This window comes from Mixophyes fleayi, chromosome 1 (assembly GCF_038048845.1).
Source record: "Mixophyes fleayi isolate aMixFle1 chromosome 1, aMixFle1.hap1, whole genome shotgun sequence".
NCBI lineage: Eukaryota > Metazoa > Chordata > Amphibia > Anura > Limnodynastidae > Mixophyes > Mixophyes fleayi.
The window spans coordinates 352,997,605-353,018,792 of NC_134402.1; the positions used below are offsets into that span (position 1 = coordinate 352,997,605).

At 38.4% G+C, this 21,188-nt stretch overlaps 1 protein-coding gene across 3 annotated transcripts in view; it reads left to right on the forward strand.

The window, feature by feature from the left end:
* The first annotated feature begins 692 nt into the window (after positions 1–692).
* The window catches only part of SCARB1 (scavenger receptor class B member 1), a 65,553-nt gene continuing 45,057 nt past the window's right edge, over positions 693–21,188 (forward strand). For 2 of the 3 annotated variants that reach the window (XM_075176956.1, XM_075176965.1), the window contains exon 1: positions 693–983. In XM_075176956.1, the coding sequence (XP_075033057.1) occupies positions 864–983 (120 nt within the window). In that variant the 5' untranslated portion in view covers positions 693–863. The remainder of the gene's footprint in view (positions 984–21,188) is intronic. The other variant, XM_075176973.1, reaches the window with a different exon arrangement.

Genomic DNA, 21,188 nt, shown 5'->3' on the forward strand with positions numbered 1-21,188 from the left:
TGCCATGGGAATGTCAAGGAATGCCATAGGAATGTCGAACATACAATCTAAATGGTTCCATAATTGCCACTGTGTGGCACTGTTCCATTGGAGTATATCTGAGATATGTCATGGCAAAGTTTTTTGGAGAGGCAGGACAATAAATATTTTCTTTTTCCCATGAAATGGAGAATATTTACATAATAAAATGGTAACACATTGAATTATTTGTACATGAATTGTATTTACAAAAAGGAAAACAAACCAACCCCCAGTATGCACGATACAAGAATTATACCAAAAGTGTAGTTAACTTTTAATAAGCGTAGACAACATTGTTTTCAGATTTGTGAAAGTGAAATAATGCTTGAAATTGGTGATATACATGGCAGTTCGGTGTTATTGAAATTAAACATGACGAATAAATGACCAACCGTGGAGTAACACAAAATTTCGCGTCTGATAAACCTCGCATTACTTACATCTATCTACTCTTCATTCTTTTATTACGGTGACAAATAAAAGATCGATATGTTCACATACTACATTCCTCTCTCAGGAATGATCCTGATTGGATTATAAATGATGGATACATATATGAATCGCTTTTATTCCCTGTAGTGTTTGTTTACTAGAAAGACACAGGCAGCAATTGGGGTGGGGCTGAGCTTCTAGCCTCCTCCTTTCAGGTGGGGCTTCTCCAAACAGTATGGAACGATTGAGAGTGGGGTGAGTTTGGGTAAGCTTGCTTAGGGCGGTCCTTTAGCTTTCCAATGCAATAAAACTCGATGAGAGGATGTCTTCCGTGCTGGAGAAGTGGATAGATCTGAGCTGGAAACCGGCTTCTAGTCCACGTTGTGTTTACATTGCAGCCTGCCTGAGCCATGACAGCTCCAAGTAATAAGAAGTCTATAGTCCTAGGGGTGGTCGGCCTATTGCTCGTGGCTTTCGGGGTAGTTCTGGTAGTTCTGGTCCCCATTATTATGCAGCAACAAGTGGAAAAGGTAAGTGGTCAGTAAGCATAAGTAGTATATGCCTGAGATTATTGATGTTTGGGTGTCACATGACAATCTGTAATCCTAAATTAACTAAACTGGCAGCATCCACATAGACAGTAATTTGTTACTCTCTGGGAGGACACGTCTCGTTTTCCGCAGATTGGCAACAACCCTTCTATTCCCCACGTACTTCATTCTTTAAACATGCCCATGCCAACTGTGCAGTTTGACAGATTTTGTGTCCATTCACCACACGAAGTTATTTCGTAGACTAATTATTTTTCTAATATATATATATATATATAATGTGTGTGAACTTCTTGAAGATGACTGGTTCATTTATGCAATTTTTATGGATTTTTTTTTTTTTCAGCTTTGTTTATCTCTATCCTTGGACTTGGATAGTTGTGTACATTGTACAGCATTTCAAAGTGTAATTTATTAATCCTGTCTTCTGTCTATCTGTTTACTCAGGGTTTCAGACTCTTACTATTAACTACTTTATGCCCAGTGATGTCTCGTCATTGTGGCATCAGATAGAAGTTGGTGATTTTACACATCCAAGACTGACTGTGGAAACGCATACAAAAAGCATTCTTGTCAGTTTTGACAGTTTAGAACAAAAACCAACACCTGAAAAATGTTTTCTTTTCCCTTTTAGGGTTCATTCATGCTGAATGTTTGCACTTCTCATCCTGTCTTCCTGTATTTTGGACTGACAAACCGGGCATAGAAACCAGAGTTTTCTGTGGAAGTGTTCATGCCTTCTGTTTGACAGCATAGTTAGTGCTTTGTTCTTCTACCAATTTGGCATGCTGTAGTTTATTCATTATGTGTGGTGGTGTGATTTCTCTTTATGAATGGAGTACAGACTAATACACAAAACTCCTCAAAAAGACATGCATTGTATGTCCAACTTTCATCTGATTTAGAACATGTAAGGGAGGAAAATTTTGCTAGCTTGGAAGATCCACTGATCACCTGATTAGGGGGGGGGGGGGGTGTTTCTTGTGCTTTCTTCAAACCTGATTGGACAGGATGGAAGCACACTGATCTGCTGATATTTCAAAAGTTTAGTACTTTGTAAATTCACCCTCCCTCCCCCATAATTCCAATGTGGAAATACCCACTTATGTAGAGTATATAGTTTGATATTTACAGTAGGATTGCACTGTTTGCACCTCAAAATGTCAGTTGGCGACATAATGTTGACACAATACTATACAGTATAAAACTGCACGCAAAAGAAGTGATTGGTATTTTATTTACGCTTACAGTGTTTTCAGTGCCAGCTGTTCTCAGATAACTTCCATGTGATTATAAAATAAAATGTGGGCACTATTCTTCAATGGTGTTAGTGACGAGAAGTTAAAAGTGAACTCACAATATTATCTTTATTTAGTACAGTTTCTATGAATCGAATATATGCCCCATACATACAGTAAATGGGCAGTATAGACACTGCTTTATTGCGTGCTGTGGACAGCCTTGCTGTGTGCTCGTTTTGCCTGCAGTATCGTTGCAGGTAAGCTAAGCATGCTCTAGAGAGCGAGCTGGCTCTTTGCTCCAGGCAAAGGTTGGGTGCATATTGAATTAATAAAACTCTTCATTAAGGTGTATATGTCCTTTTAACTTCTACCTTGCTCCTAAAAGTTTTGCATATTTATTTGTGTACTTTATAACTTTTATATTAGTCAACTTGTATTTTAGGTTTAGTTGCTCCTCGAAAGCTGAGTTACTCTCTTATAATACTGTCAGGAGTCTAACAAATATTTAATGTCCTTTACATCCCAGACAGCTAAATCTCAGAAGAAAATATTGTTCTATAGAATTGTGAATGATTGCTAATTTAATGTCTCTTAGTAACAAAATATCTGTGCAAGTTCTTAAAATGATCACTGTCCGAACAAACAGATGAGTGGTTTGTGTAGAAACACTTTAAATCTTTCATTTGTCTCCAGCATTGGAAAAACTGAGTGTTGTCCCCAGATGCCCACGTCAAAAAGGGATTCTTTTAAACACACTGGTGTGGTATACTGTAAGTGTATTAATAGGGTCCTATGAAGATCTTAATATTGGGTACCTCTATGGTGACGACCCTTATGAAATATGTGGCTGTCACTCATGCAGCTTAGTCGTTAAAACATTATTTCGATGATTGAGCTTTTAGCCTCGTTCAGTGAACGTTTGAAATATGAGATGAATACTATATCATGTGTCCTGTAATAAATTAAATATATCCTACAAAGGGCTGGGTCATATGCTCTCTAGTCTAAAACTATTTTTAATGATTTAAGTAGGAGTATAGTGGTAATGAGTCAATAAGCATTTTGCTAATGCTGATCTCTTCCAGTAGTGTTTAAAATAGTGGTTGGTAACAAGTGGCCCTAGGGCCGCATGCAGCCTTCTCAAACTTCACCTGTAGCCTTCAGCTCTGTTCTTGTCATATGTTTGTTATAGCTTGTAAGACTTTTTTAAAATACCCACTAATACATTCTTATAGATGGGTATCTTTTTCTTTGATTAAATGTATTGTTTGAACTAATTACCGAGATTAGGGGTAATGTGCAGCCCTTTCCAAGATTAGAGGGCTGTTTGTGCAGCCCCTGAAGTTTCATATTGCTTATCACTCTGGTCATTTATAATATGACAGTCTCTTTAATATTGTTACATATAACCAAGTATTAAGATAAACGTCTAAAAAAAAAATCAAGTATATGATTATGCTCTCTGCTAAAGAAATATTCTTCCACAATCCTAATTTCATAATATTATACTTTAATTACCTTTTTAAAGCCGCAATCCCACATATAATTTTTTCTTCAAATAGCAAGTGAAGTGAAATCTATCCAGAGGCTGCAAAATATGGTTGTCCAATAACTGCAAAGGAACCTTGAACTGCGGATATAATAAACAATTTATTATATTAAGAATGTATAAAAAAAATCACATATATAAAAAAAATGCATGGAACGTAGTGATCAAAATAAAACATACAAATATATGACCTGAGAGAACAACCACTCTATACAAATATGAACAATAATATGTATGCAATATACATCAGATGGTGGGTATGGGAATAAATAACTCACTATTGAGTTTCAATTACAAGTGGAGCGCATGCACAGATCACTCTTATGATTTGCAGGGTAAGCAGAATTGAGTTTGTAAGAACTCTTTTTCTATTTATTCTTGAACAAGCTATTACACAATGGTTATAATAATTTGTAAAACATTAAATCAATAATAAAAAAATAATGTGTTTTGGTGGGTTTCGATGAAGGTTTGTGAATGAGCTCAGATGTCGGTGAAAGTTACTGTAGGGTAGAAGAACGCAAAAATTGATTAGACAAACATGACCATCAGCCAAGGGCACGGTGTATATTTGTAGCAGTGTGTTCTAAATGATTGTGTCTTGAGTGAATGCAATGTGATACATAATGAGTACATCTTATACACCCCTTTTGACTATCGTACCATAATGGTGTGATTTAACGTCACTGATATTTTACATAACCACAAAAACAGGTTTGAGGGTTTAATTCATTCTCCTCTCATGGTAATGACTGCAGCTGCAGGTTATAAGAAGCTTCAAAGCAGTAAGTGGCTGGATACTTTTTTTTTTTTGTCTTTTTCCCTTATCTGTGTAAGTCTAGGCATGTAAAACTGGTATCCATAAGCATACCGGTGTAGGTGTTGGTTTTACCTGGCTTGTAATATTTGTTTATATACAATCTATAGGCTGTAATTAAAGTTGCCCAGTAAACAGATTGGATATGAATGGTAAAATTTAAGAAAATATATTTCTGTAACTTGTGTATAACCACAGTATGGATGTCCAATTCAGCCAGGAAAGCTATACAAAACATTCCCAAAAATAAGTGTATTTTCAGTGCTGTTTAATGTTCCTTTTTAAAATAACTGGTTTAAAGCTTTGCATTGGATGTCAGATAGGGATACAGTCAGGGCTGCCAAGAGCAATTCAGGGCCCAGTTATAACAACTTCATGGGGGGCCCCCACTTATAGTTGAGCGATTGCGGCACAAAAGTGTGTGTTCCTACAGTTGGGGGTGTGGCTAGCAGGTGAAAAGCTCTAGGACGCCCTACTACAGAAAAAACCTGCATTGTCACAAGGGTGCAGTGCCCGCTCACCGAAGCGTGACCTATGTCCCAGCACTCCCGACTTTCAGGACATCTAACACCATAGTGTAGTATAGAAAGAATGCTGTGTGTACATAAAGAGTTCAGTCTTGATCTGCCCCTTACATTGGGCAGAACACTCAACCACCTGTGGCTGCAGGTTTCTTTAGTTGCGGATTGTCTGGATCTTGGAATGTTGGGGGCCCTATTTGGGGGGAAAAAAATGGGTACGTTTTAGAAAATTACGTGATGACGCCACGCCTGACTTTCAGTGCTAACGGAGCAGAGAGGAAGGAGGAGCGACGCCGGCGCCGCGATCATATGATGTGAGTTTTTTTTATTTTTTTTATTTTAGTTTCCAGCTCCCCCACCAACGAAGGTGGGGGCAGGGGAAAAAAAAAAAAGTTTTTAGAAGAGGATCCTGTAATCTGTTGTATGGTTAAAGTTGACCTTTCTTGCAACTCTAAACTACACTGGTGACTTTTAAAGTGTCCGTACATAAAATGGACCATCTTTATACTAAGCTGCCTGTAAATCCCCCGCAATCATTTGCATACAGAACTAATTACATGTGCTTTTTCATATGAAAAGGGCATAGGAGAACCATGGTAAAGCACCATTCAGCTCCATTTGTTGTATGGATGATATTAAAGCAAGAAAGTTAGGTTCTATGACATGGATTAAGCTTTAGCTCTTTTGTCAATTATCTGGCAAGTATACACAGGGCCATCTTAACAACATTATGGGCCCCTGGACAATGCAGTGCACTGGGGCCCCTAGATATAGGTATATAGCTGTATATAGATACAAATATAGATATATAGAGAGAGATAGATAGATGTACTTGCTCAGTGACCCTTGTAGGTTTTTTTTGCAGGTTTTTTTCTTTTGCAGGATTATTTTTATTCTCATTAAGAGCCGTGCCTATGGGGCCTCCTTGCCTGTGGGGCCCCTGGGCAACTGCCCATCGTGCCCAATGGAAAAGAGTATACAGACTGTTGTAGAAGCTGAGTGGACTATTTGCCAACATATACTAAACACTGACAAGTTTTGCCCACGGTAAATAAAAATGGTAGGCGTTAGCTGCTATTTAAATAACCCTTTACAGAACCAGTGTTAATAAATGAAAGGGCTTCAAACACACTTATGGTGCATATACAGTTGCACATATCTGTGCAACCAGATATGTCAGGCTTCACCAAACTTTGTTTTATGGGGAGTGTTGAGAAATCCTGTTGGCTGACTTCAGTCTGTGTTCTTTGGCCAATTTGCAATCGGTCCTAATTCGAAACAATTATTTTTTGGATTATTTTATGACTTTGTCCCCTGCATTGACCAGATGTTGCAAGCTTGGCTTGGGGGGGCCTCAAACCATTTATCAAATACCTCCAATTTTTTCTGTTTGCTGACTGCGAGTTGTATGTTCAGTTATCAGCCAACTGCACTTTCCTGATCTTATGTAATCGGTTTGGCCACAAATTGGACACAGATCTGATTGTTCAGCAATGCAATATATTTTATAAAAATAAGCTTACAAAGCCATATTGACTTTTTTGTTTTAAATAATTTGCAATGAAAATGCAACATCTGCCATACCTTAATATGACCACTGGAGCTTGTAAAGCCGGTAGCTTTAATATCACAGCCTAACACATATTTAGGGCATAGCCATTGATTTTTCTGACCAGGAAACTGAACATAACATCAATTTAGAACACCAATCACTGTAAAGTCAAAGTGAATAGGATACTCTGTTTCCCTTTAATACTAGAGCGATTTCACTGTCAAACTGTTGTATGGGGCATTTTAACAGCAAAACGGCACTAGACATTCATGCTGTTTGAGCACATACTTGCTTTATACCTCTGCAATTTCCTGGCAAGAATACTTGTTTCTCATATTCTTAACCAGTAACTTAAAATATAGAAATACAGCAACTTCAGTACCATTAAGTGACTTGTCCTTTCAATTCCAACATTCTCATACTAAACTGATTTTACTCATACTTGATTGAGCTTGGGAAAAAGGCACAAATGACTCCACTACTAGCTGGGTCTAGTAGGAGCCTGCAAAATATCTTATCACTTTTCAGGAAACCTGTACAGGGTTGTCTTAGACCATACTATGCGTATGAGTTGTATTACACAAAGAATGTTATGCTCGAAGCTAGAAATTCTCTTGCTGTTTAAGCAAGTACAGCATAAAAATAGAAAAAAGCTGGACACTAGAAATGTGTAACCATTACTGGGCATCTCCAGTAAGAGAAAAAAATACCCAGCTGTCTGTCGTTCTCTATAGAAGAGTTGACAATGGAAATCCTTAATGAGATCAGGCAGTAAATGTATCAAGCTGATAGTTTTCCAGCGGGTTTAAAAAAACAATCATATTCTAGCTATCATTTATTTGGTACATTCTACAAAATGACAGCTAGAATCTGATTGGTTGCTATAGGCAACATCTCCACTTTTCAAACCCGCTGGAAAACTCTCAGCTTGATACATTTACCCCCTGGTCTGTTGCCAAAGCAATGTTTATCTTGCAGGAGGAAATGGCAATTGCCTCAATATGAATGTTTGTTTGCAATCTTGTTCTTAGTCTGTTTCCCTCTCCTGACCTGGCACCAGTTAACTTCAACTAACTTGTATGAAAGCAAGCAGCCTTGTAAATGAAACACTTTTTTGGATTTACATAATGACTATTCCAGCCACTAATTCCATGTGGATGAATGATTATGTAAAGACAGTGTTTATCAATAGCTCCAATTTGCACAAAGTATAGTTGCTCTTCCACATGCAGGAGGTGGGAGAGCTTTATTCTTGCTTCATACTTGAAGCAATGGATAATCATCAGAGGAGAAGTCTTTTTAAAACACAGAATTATCTAATTTGAATAGACACCTCACAAGTAGAAAAGGTGACAAACAAGTCCTAAAACAGTTAACCCATAAATCAGTCCACCCACATTGCCTACATGTGTTGTGCAATTGTGTGAACTTTTTCAAAGGGGACCATTGGAACCAGTAATTTACCAGAATACAGTTGACTGGAGAGAGCTTTTTGAAGATCTAGATTAACTATTTGTTTTTATGGTGATGCATTCTACATGTGTTGTCTCTTTATCTGCAAACTTATGTATCTAAGAATCAACTGCAATCTTGAGGACCTAGGATTTTATCTTTGCTAGAATCATACTTTAGCTAAGCTGCTCAATATGATCTCCCTAACAGCATTTTTAGCTGTTGCTACTCTTGCGTAAGTGTTTCGCTTGTGTGTTGTTTTTTTTTGTGTGGTATGTAATATACATCCCTATGGACCTTAACCCTTCCTGTCCCTCTGACTCGCAGAACTCTACCTTGCAGTCAATACACAATAATACATAATGCACAGATATAGTGACTAGGGTATTGTCATCTGCTTCTGCTCCTTCCCCTTAGTGGAACCATGAGAGCTGTATGCTAATACAGGATTTTCCCAGGGTTTCTCCGTCTCTGTAGTATAGAAGTGGGAAAGAATGTACTTTGTTTGCGAGTTTAAAATGGTAGATGAGATGGGTATGAGCTGGAGGATCAATAAGAAGCTCCAAATTCTTGTGCTTGCAGGTTAATACTAATGTGTGGCCACACCCCCACAGTCTTGGCGCACATGGACTTCTTGTTGTTAGACTGCATTTGGATACATTCTACACACCTTCCCACAGTGGTTAGGCTACTGGGAGGGATCTAAATTGATATTGAGTTGTAAGTTGGACACTACATCTTATGTGAGGGTGACTGGGGAGTATGCAGAGGGCTACCCATGGGAACAGTGAGTCTTTGGTTGGGAGATATAAGCAATTAGACAACCAGACACAATGGTGGTTGTGACAAATCTTAATTGTCATGTAAGTCACTTTATGTATCTTCTCTTCTGCAACCCAAAACCTGGTGTTGAGTAAAAAAAAAGACATCTGCTGCAAGTTTCTTACAAAATCCTATGTTCTGTAATATAACATAAGAAATGTTGAATGTAGTGTAAGCTGCTTGGGTCAATTGCATGGGGAAAAAAAACATTGCTTCCCATTTAGGTTTAGTATAGTGATTTTAAAGATTTGGATGGAACACTACTTGCTGAATAGCACAAGTGAGCACCAGTCACTTGCTGTGCTTCTCTTCCTCACTGCTCTACAATGTATGGTTAGGGTGGCACAATTTGGTGCTTCTTCCTTTTGGAGAATCATATTGTGCCACTTGCAATATGTGTGTTCTTGGGTTATGAGGTGCGACATTTCAGACCCCCAACCAACTTGACTTTACTATTGAGATTCTAATACTACTTTTAAATTAAACTGAAAAAAAATAAACTACTTTTAAATTAAGCTACTGCAGTTGACATTGCCTGCTGTAACTGTAGACTGCAAGAGCTAAAGTACTGCCCTTGTACAGGAACCCGTTAACTTGTTAGTCATTTCTCTAGAAGCCAGTCTGCAACACAGGAAAAACTGCTGCAGTAATCCTATGACTAGGGCCACTTCCATCAGTTGTTAAGAGTGTAGAGGTAAATAAATAAGACTTATTTTTAAATATGGCACCATGCGGTGTGGTGTAATCGTAGTATTAGACTTTCTGCCCACCCCCTTTTCCTCTTTCTGCACTAGCAATCTCTAACAGGATAATGTGTGACCTACATCCGTTAGTTTTCTCTTGTCTGATCCAATTATAATCAGGTAGGTTATTCTTTGTACTTGCTTATACAAATCTACACCGTTGCATGATTAGCAGCGTTGCTTATACTATGCCAGACATTCCATTTTTTATGAGCTTCTGAACTCATTTGTTTTTAGATATGTATTAAACGAACATATACAAATGCTTTGTCTTGTGTGTCTTTACAATTAAGCAGATTTACAGGACTAGTGACAAATCCATATCCTGATTATAAAGTTCCAAATATTTTAATAAATCGTCATCACACAAATATCTGCCCTTAGTTGACTTACAGCCATGATGCTTTTTATTATTATGCATTTATTTATTTTCTATTCCCCCCCCCCCCCCCTCCAACCCGTTTTGTGAGCTGTACCATGTGCCTAATTCTTTAGGATTTGTACAAAGTTGCTCTAAATGAGAGCTATTGTTAGATGTTGCTGATCCCTCAAATCTCCACTGTGGTTTTACATCCGTCTAGAAAAATAGGCAGGGAATGTACACCATGAAACTCTAGGCTTTGATCTGCATTCACATTTGGGAAATACTAAACACTAGTGTGGATCATTTTTGTCAAGATGGCTGACTAAATTGTGCAGTTGGTCAGTTTACAATGTACTTTCCTTTTCCTATAAAGGATAATGTGTCTACTGTAAAAATACTGTGGTCCCTTAGTCTGAATCTGTCAGTTCAGATACTCTGCTTGGTGTCACAAGTGGAGCACTAGTGTCTTTGCCCATGTCTACTTCAATATTTCTTACTGGAACTGTGCTACTACTAAGTTATGCACATGATTGGCAACAATGACTAGATACCATGTGAAATTCAAACCTAGCTTTACTTTTATGAAGTGATCCAATGTGTACCACAGAAACACACTTGTCTGCATTAACACCTTTGGTATGAGTCCGTACATGTTTGGGTTATATGTCCTGACTCTCCTCTTGGCTCAAGAAGTAGTCATTGGCTAGTAGCTTTTTCTTGTTGTGTGGTTTCCACCACATGTGACAGTGAATTGTTGGGGGGGGGGGGGGCATTAATTTGGGGTGATTTCCCATAGATTGTATGCTTGCGAGCAGGGTTGTCTTACCACTCTGTCTGTATGTATTACCCAGTATTGTTTTATTAATCTTTGTTTCCAATTGTAAAGCGCTATGGAATTTGCTGGTGCTATATAAATAAATCATGATGATTTGTTGATAATGAGCAGCTTGAAGTCTAGGTCCTTACTCCCACAGTAGAACTATTCTGGCTACCCATTTAGTAGAAGTTTGTTGTAATTAATGAGTGCATCCGATAGTTACTACGTATTGTTTGGCTACTGCAAACTCCAATGTGTTTTTCTAATACGCTTACACCCCCCTCCAATTTATAGCATTTCGAATCCTCACATGTTCAAGCAGAATAAAGGTCATCTTACAAAAACATGTCTTGTTTTTCTGTGCAATGTCACATAATACACTGTAGGACTTTCATTAGCTCATGTTCCTTTTTCTAGCTAGAACAGATGAGTCATTGTAAAATAAAAATATATCCTTTTAATTTTTCTCTTCAGATGTTTTTGTTAAGGGAAATAATGTATTGCAAATTGTATCCCAAGGTCCATTTAGGTAAAAACTGTAATGTACAGTCATAGTCATAACTTGTAATCTCTTGCGATAGAGTAACTGATTTATATACAATATGCAGGCGGTTATCTAGAGTGCCATACTGACAGATTCAAGGTATGAAGCCTGTAAATGAGTTGTGATATAACATTCAGTATATTTGAAAGAATGCATAGAAATGGCTCTGCAAATGAGTTTCCCTAACCTCAGTGCCAGACCAGTGTGTGTGTGTGTGTGTGTGTGTATGTGTATGTATATATATATATATATATTATTTTATTTATGGAATTTGCATGTCTGACAATCCTCAATTAAAACACTACTGGTCTTGGCGTCAACTTGATTTGGCTCCTGCCCATTCAATCACTTGATGAAAGCTTTAAGTAAGATGCTGTCTTTTTTGGTGGGCAGTCAACCTTCCATATTGAGGTTGTCTTGAATCCTGATTATTGAGCAATAGCAGAGTGTGTTTCTGGGGTTATACAGATCTTGCATAAATAATAATGGCCTTTTATTTTTTTTAAATATGCCTGTGTTGCCTGTACTACAAAGATTATTATAATGTATTATGAAAGGTGCCTAGTCTACAACAGATAGCGCTTCACCTTGCATGTTTTGAAGGCATTAACTACTCCCGTCCCCAATCTTATTTTTTAATAAAAAAAAAAGTCTTAAATGTTGCATAAGGCTGAACCAAAGACTGTTGTAGACAGTTGGCGCATACTCCTAATTTCCTCATAGAGCAATTTTCCTGTTTGAGTTGGGTAATATAGTGTAATAGTCTCAAACATTTATATATTTTTATTTTAGCAGCTTTAGGTCATATACCCACTATTTATTTATTTTTTTATTCTCTTAGCGTATGTAAAGTGGTCTTCCACTAGTATTACACTGATTGATATTCTTTACTTTTGTTGCATTAAGGATGCATGTAAAAGGCTGGTGGGTTTGTATGTCTGGTCTTTCAATATCGGCTTGTATGACCTGCTACAGCAATTTGTGTTTACTTCAATGAACCTGGACTCGAGCAGCTTTTATTTTTATCACTCCTACTTTTTTAGTTTAATTAAATAAAACCTCAGGTGTATGACAAGCTTGCCAACAGAAACAAAATACACATAAGGTTAAAGCTTTTGCAACAAACAATGGCACTAAAAACGGGGTACTTTTGTTTTGGTTTTTTTGTTTTGATTAGATTACTTTTATAATTTGGACTCTGCAGCTCATAATGGGCCATGAGTCATCAAGGAAGAGCATAGCATAAAAAAGTAACTTTGCACCTTGGCAAAACCATGTTGCATTGGAGGGGGAGGTAAATGTAAAATGTTGGGACAAACTTTTTTTATATTTTTGGGAGGGGGAGGGGGGGGAGTAAGGCATGTCCTAGATCAATTTTAAATTTAAGTATAAAAATTCAGCTATCAAGTATTTGCGTTACATGAAAAAGCAGCTAGTAACTTCCTTATGTGCAAAATTACTAATTTGCCCCCCTTGCTTTGTAACCTGGCGTGTCAAGGAGCAAACGTCTTATTTTTGCTTTGCTCTCCATAATGACTCGGGCCCAATATGGGGGTAGCTTGCATAATCAACATTTATTTATGTAGCACCAGCAAATCCTGTAGCGTGTTACAATTGGGGACAAACACAGTAATAAACAATACTGGGTAAAGCAGACTGAGGTAAGAGTGCCCTGCTCGCAAATTTACAATCTATAGGTCAATGGGAGTCGGGTACATAAGATTAAATCTACATATTGCATTTTGGTCCAGCCAGACTACAAAGGTAAAAAGTGATCCAGTCACACAGTGATTTTGGTCTGGGGACAGAGGGTTGTTGTCTTGTGAAAATAGTGTCAAAGGTGGTAATTGTTAGGAACCCCTCCAGCCGGCACAACACAACCCGGAATCTACTCTGTCAGTCAGGTGTTCACTGGAGCCCCTGGTGGTGGGGACAGACTGGGCCGCAGACTGACAGAGGGTCGTGAAGTGTGTACCGGCTGGGGAGAACCCAGGCAAGCGGAGTGAGGTCCACGCAGAGGTCAAGGGCCGGCAGCAGACAACCGTATCAGTAAACAAGCTGAGGTCAGGGGTCACAGGCGGATAGCAGAAACGGTAAACAGGCCAGAGATCAGGGTCACAGAATACACAAGCGAAGTCCAATTCAAAACCAAGGGTCATACAGGGGAAATCAGTAGCGGTCTCAGAAGACTAGAACAGGAACAAGCAGGTCAGCAGACTGGAGCACAGAAGCTATAACCGGCAATGAGGCAGCAGACCTCATTGCCTTAAATACAGACACAGACCAATCAGCAGTTGAACACACTCCTGCAGACTAATTACAAGTATCCAGCAGGGCCAATCAGGGCTTGTCCCTGACCTACACAGTTGCAGGCTAATGCCTGTTAAACAGCCTTATAGACTGACTGCTAAGCGCATGCGCCCGGCTACCAGCACCGCCGGGACGCAGCGCTAGCGAACTAGCGTCCGGCCGTTGCCCTGGTGACGGCCGGACAGGAAGAGGAAATGACGGCACTGGGGCGCATGAGAAGCGAGCCGCGGCGGCTGTGAGTACCGCCGCGGCTCGTGACAGTAATACAGTAACCTAGTGAGGTTAAGAGGGTGGTTGAGGAATATTATAAGCTTGCCTGAAGAGGTGAGTTTTTATAGAGCACTTGAAGGTTTGTAGACCATAGGAAAGTCTTATTGTGCAAGGGAGGGAATTCCACAGTGGGTGCAGCTCAAAAAAAAGTCCTGTAAATGGAAATTGGAGGATCTAATTAGAGTGGATGAGACACAGAACAGATTTTGTCAAGTTGGGAGATGTATCGAAACAAGTGAGATGTACACTATATGGTCACAAGTATTCAGACTGTTGACCATTACACCAACTGAGACTGCAATGATATTGTATTCAAATACATATACTTTAATATGGCGTTGATCCCCTTTTTGCAATGATAACAGCTTCCACTCTTCTTGGAAGACTTTCCACAAGATGTTGGAGTGTTTCTGTAGGAATTTGTGCCCATTCATTCTGTAGAGCATTTATGAGGTCGGGTACTGATGTTGGATGACAAGGTCTGGCTTGCAGTCTCGTTCCAGTTCATCCCCAAGGTGTTCGATGGGGTTGAGGAGACAGGGCTCTGTGCTGGTCAGTCAAGTTCTTCCACACAGAACTCATCAAACCATGTCTTTTAGTCCTTGCTTTGTGCACTGGAAAAAGGCCCTTTTCTATTCCAACATGACTGTGCCCCAAGCTGTTGTGACAAAGTTGGAAGTATAGCAATGACAAAAATGACTTTGTATGCAGAAGCATTAAGATTGCCCTTCACTGGAGATAAGGGGCTTAGCCCAAACCCTGAAAAACAGCCCCATCCATTATCCCTCCTCCACCAAACTTCACAGTTGGCATAATGCAGTCAGACAGGTAATGTTCTCCTGGCATCTGCCAAACCCAGAATCTACCATCTGACTGCCAAACAGAAGTGATTCATCACTTCACAGAACACGTTTCCACTGTTTCGCAGTCCAGTGTCTGTGTGCTTTACGCAACTCCATTCGACATTTGGCATTGGTCTAGGTGATGTGAAGCTTGTATGCAGCTGCTTTGCCATGAAACCCATTCAACTCGGCTCCCACTGCATATTTCTTGTGCTTACATTAATGACAGTGGAAGTTTGTAACTCTTCAGCTATGGAATTGGTAGAGCATTAGCAACTTTCTGCACTCGTTGACCCCACTCTGTGATTTTACGTGGTCTTCTGCTTCGTGGCTGAGTTGCAGTTCCTAAACACTTCTACTTTATAATAATATCCCTTACAGTTGAGCGTGGAATATCTAGCAGGGATAAAATTCAACAAACTTATTGTAAAGGTGGCATCCTATCACAGTGCCACGCTTGAAGTCACTGAGCTCTTCAGAACAACCCATTTTGTGTCACAAATGTTTGAAAATGGAGACTGCATGGCTAGGTGCATGATTTTATATACCTCTGGCAACAGCTCTGATTGAAACGTCTCTATTCAGTAATTAATAGGTGTGACCAAATACTTTTGTCCATATAGTGTATGTTGGTGCAGTTTTGTTTATGATCTTGTATGGTAGTAGAAAAATCTTAGACTGGTAGTCTGTACATTGGATTATGTAAAAAAACAGGCAGACAGGGTGGCTCAGCAGAGGAAGAACAAATTGCAAAGAAAATCAGTCTGGCCGGTATGCAAAATAGATTGCAAGGGGTGAGAGTCTGTTTAGGGGGAAGACCAGTAAGGAGGGAATTGCAATAGTCAATGTGGGAGATGACTGCATGAATAAAAGTTTTTGTAGTGTCTTGTGTAAGATATGTGCATATTCTGGAAATGTTTTTTAGATGTGTGTAACTTAAAGAGAACTAAAGACAAATATATTGGTGCCTAAGTGAAGTATAACCTAATGACTTGAGACCTAAAAATGATATAATAAAAACTGAAATATACAAACCAAATACAATAACATGAAAACTTTCTGTAGTAAGTAATGTAGTAACTTATTCACGTTTGTTAGAAATCAAAAGATCACATAAGAAAATGTATATTTAAAATTTTGGACTCAAACTTCTTTTAAACGTATTAGAAACTACACAACTTGTATGCCAGAAGATTAAAAAAGTACAACATTAAAACTTATAATAAGTAATTAGATTGCTGTCGAATGCTGAAAATGTCTATACTTGATGCACATATTTTTTTTTTGGGTGTATTCGGAATATACCTATTGTTAATAGTGTGCACAAATACTTTAATTTATATAAAAACTTATATGGAGGCAAATAGACCAAAATAAGTGTCCTCAGTGTAATGGAAAGCCTCCAATCCTCTATTCCCAGTTCCAGCGGTCATAAAGTGATCTTTGTGTAACAACAGTATTTATTAATTTCCCAATAACTATATAATGTTAAAAGTTGCTTGATATGAGTAAGTAGCGGCAGCATTAATCCATGCTAAATTCCATCTTAAAGCTGGTGAGGTCTTGCCAGATGATAGATCTGATATTTAACAATGGAATATATGTTTCATACAGTATGCAATGAATAAATAAGACTGTTCTGAGCAGGAGAATAGATTGGAGAGGTCTTACGGTGACAAATGGTCTTACAGTGACAAATGGATCTCAAACAGGCTGATTGTGCAAATTTCTATCAGAGGCTAAATTGACAACCTTCCGTTTCACTTAAGTCTGCTGCCCAAAAGCAGCAAGTCTCATATTTGTCTGTACTAATGGCAGATGTACCTTCAATAGTGGCTTCATACTTGCCTAGTTGTTGGACTGCTCTCCATGAGATCCCAGAGGCGAAGTCCAGGGGACAAGTGCTGTAGGCACTGATTTGCGACATCATGGGGCCCCCACCTGCTGCACAACAATGCATCGGCAATGATTGGGTGACTTGCCTATTTCTGAAGGAAGTGATGCAGGATTCAGGAGGCTGACATAGTTTACTGGGGGGTCCGGGACAATTCCCCGAATTTCAGGAGTTTCTCGGCCACACTGGGAGGGTAGGCAAGCATGAGAAGGAAGATCTGTAACAATGAATAAATATGTAGCCACCAATAAATATAGTACTACTTTTATACATCTTAGGAAATGACCCAGTGTAGTAAATTGTATTCAAAGATAAAGCGGCACCCAGGAATAGTTGTGAATTTTTATTTTATTTTTTTTCCCCCCTTCATCTTTCACAATTTTAAAATGGTCAATCAGATGGCTATGAGCAGGAGGACCAATAAAAGATGGAAGCTTATTGCTGTGTATTGGTCCATATGGCTATGCTCCCCTCTTGGCAGAATACAGCTCTCTAGGCTCTGCTTTCCCGGATTAGGAAGGGGGTGATCTCTCCACTGCTGCCATCAACAGCAAAGAAAACAAACCAGACTAAATAGCATGGCTTTTTATTTTTTATTTAAATAAAACTATTTTCTACAATTTCGTGAAAATACAAATTGTGTATTTTTATATTTAACAGATATTCATACAAGATATAGTTTGCTACCATCTCTAGTCTATCTATCCTGCTAATGTGCTGGTATTGCTGTAGCACAGTTCTCCGATCTGCGTTTCAGGAATGCATATGGGATTGCTCCCAACATTCAGAATCCTAAAAGTGGGCCGTGATTAGACGTCCTGCCAAAATATGGAGAGTTGGGAGTGTTGCCAGTGACAAAGGAAGTGGTGGATATTTTTTATTTTTTTTCTGATTTTGTTTTTATGTTTATTTTATAGTTATGTTGCAGTGATGCGTTTTGCTACTCTGTGAATGTAGTGCGTTATTCACAACTGATCTACATAGAAAGTAGAGTAACACTATAAAAAGAAGTTTTCATTTTTGTATATACATTTTTGCTTTGTTTGCTTAAGGCTGCTAGTGTTTGTTTGCCTTGAACTATTGCCTTATGATGCCAGACCCATCAAGTCCCCAGCCAGTGTATTATCTCAATTCCACAACTTGCGGTTTAAACTGTTCCATGAAATGGCCAGCTAAGTGAAACATTTAAAACCAGTATCTCTTAGATTTGTTAATACATTTTTGAATGTTGGTTATATTTAAAGTGTAGCAACAAAACAGCACATGGTGCATAATTTGCAAAGCAGTGTTATTTACATGGTTCAGAAACTACTATCCGTGTGTTAAATATCTTTTAATCTGTAAACCATTAATTCTTATTTCAGTAGTATGATGAGACTGGGACTAAAAAATTGGGTCCGGACATAAAAAGCATGCCAGCCCTCACTTGCGTACATAGCCCGTTCCATCACTCACTGGTTCAATAATGACCAAGTGCGTCATTGTAGAGTGTTCAAGGACAGGGACATTTTATAAAAAGCAGGTCTAGGAGCCTGCGCTCATCTATGCTGAGTCTGTGCTCATTTTAGACTAGTTCCCCAATGTTGAGCACACTTTCCCTTCTAGCAGATGGCAGGTTACCAGTCAAGGCCTGCTTTTTGATTTCTAAATTGTTTTTGCATATTTGATGTTATCTTCATCTGTAAGCATTTTATCATTCTAGCATCAAATCCCAATATGACAAATGTACTATTTAATGGAGAACATAAGCAATTTTGTGCTTCTATTCACTAATATGAGTCTCGCACACGGTGAAACGCTTCACCTCTGGGTCCTATGGCAGCTACACCTGTTACAAAAAAATTAAATCTATAAATTCATGTCCAAATAAGAATGGAAACCAGCACTCCAACTGTTCCATTATACCATCCATAGCAGCAAGTAAAAAAGACTATTCAGCAGTATAATTATTTCAAAATATACTCATCTTTTGCTTATTCTGATGGAGCAGAGCTCATGATAGTGAATGTCATCAAATACCCAACGCCCGTTTTGTGCTCTTTATCAAAGCAGCCCTTGAGAAAGTTGCCACAAGAGCATGAAATAATTACAATTATGCTACTGAATTGTCTTCGGTTGACTTGCTGCTATTGATGGTATAATGACGCAGTTGGAGTGATGGTTTCCAGTCTTGTTTGGACAGGATTTTATGTACAATTTATTGAACCTGGCACCCACTATGACGTGCAGCAATATATGGATATATATATATTATTATTTATTATTATTATTATTATTATTATTATTATTATTATTATTTGGTGTGGGGGAGACATTTAAATGAATTGGTCTGCAAAGTTTCTGCACTGTTTAATACCTCTCGAAACACAGCCAAGTTCTATTGTAAATAATATGGATGGGAATGTTGATTCAGATATATCTATGCATGTCTGTTCTCTGGTACACAATTAAAGCGGAGTACACACCTATACGGTCTTGGTTCTTACTTTGGATGCAATTTTCTGTAACAGTTTTACGAACGACTGAGATTCCTGATGAGCATGCTGATTTATGTATACACAATTTACCTTTAGATCTGTGATCTTCATCTTTCCTAACAATTTGTTACAGTCTACAGATATCTGCCTACACTGTTGGTCATGAGTGCATACACACTTCCACATTTGCCTGATATCATTGATCGTAATTTTTATAAAACCAAATAATGCAATATGTTTTGGTACATTGATACATGATTGTGGGAGTTTACACACTCTTACAATAAATGACCGATGGACAGATATTGCGTCATCTGCACAATATTTGCTTAGGTGTGTACCCAGCTTAACTTCTAAATAATTTATTAAAATGCCCTTAACTTTTCTGCTGTCTGGGGGGAAAAAAAAATATCATTGTATCCAGACATTGTTCTTGTACTCCTATTTCAATGAAAACCTCATGCACAAGAAAATCTAATTTAAGCCATACTTGCCTAGTTTACTGGGATGTCTGGGAGACTCCAGAATTCTGGGTATGTCTCCCGTACTCCCTCAAGATCAGACAAGTCTCCCGCATCCTGTCTCCATGGGCCTCAATGACTCAATTCTCCATGTCTCATCCCCTTCTGCCCTCCCACCACACCCATCTTCAGGGAACCTCCAGAGTAAGATCCCTCAAAGTAGGAAAGTATGATTTAAGAAGAGGTTAGAGAAAAGACTGGTCAACCTTTCATTTCTTTCTGTCATGCAAAAAAAACCACAAGATCAGTCAGACATATAAAAAGGTTTCAAGCAACAACAAAAAATAAAGTAATAATTTTAAATACTACTAGCTGCTTCATAGCAGAAAACCACTAGTCTCAAAATTGGTTATATTTGTTTGGATGTTGAGCCATTGGGTAAACATCCCCTTTAATTCCACAACACTCTGGAGGTGTTCATCTCTTAAAGTGGTTATGCACCTTCAGATGACTAATTTATTAGCTTATACATGACCACCTGCAAGTTTGGTTTAGCTTTTTGGCTTCCACTTGTGCTTTTGAGCCATATTTTTGTAAAGAATAGTCTTGTGAGGTTTCTTTTGCCCTGGACTGAAACATCTTTGGTGTGATTTCTACATCTGATACAACTGTGTCCAGAGCAGCTTCATGCTGTATTGCAAAAGTAACGGTCTTATAATTAAGGCCGGTTTTGGACAAAAAAATGACCGGACCCTCTGCAAGGTGAATGCTGGAACAGCAGCAAAGCACAATGATACATACCTCCACGATGGTCATATAGCCCTGTCACGATCCTGAGTCTGCGTGACAAAAGGTTAATAAAAAGCAACCACCTGGTCTGTTTAAAATGATTAAAACTTTCCCTGTCTCTGACACACATTAACTTTGCCTTACCAATTATGCCACCGCCAAGAGCAGACCCTAAACTATCACGATTTACTTTCATCAGAGTTGTTGTAAACAAAATTACCTCCCCTGACCCAGAGTTTTCATAAACCAAATGATCTGCCATGTTTCAACTATGTACAGTTCTAAAACCAAGCTAAGTCTGATAGGTGAATTCTTAAGAACAGAGACCTGAACTTTAGTTTTTTTTTTTAATCTTAAGCATTGTGGATTTAGTTTAAATACTAAATGACATAAAAAAATATAATGCATAAGTTTATTTTAAAATAAAAAGGAATAAAACAAATGATTCTACAAATGATCAAGTTTGTTTGCTGGGAGAAACAAAATAAGGGGACACAATATATCAATTCCCAAAAAGGAAACAAAATCTTAGTTGGAGGACATTTTAAACATACTGCAGGTAACCACCAACCCCCTTTCCACGGTGATGTCCGAATTAGAAACTCTAAAATGCTAATTGGTGGTTTGACATCTGTGCAAATACTTTTTCAAGTCAGGTTTTCTTCACCCTGACCTAACTACTCACCAAAATGTCCTACAAAGATTATTTTACCGCCACA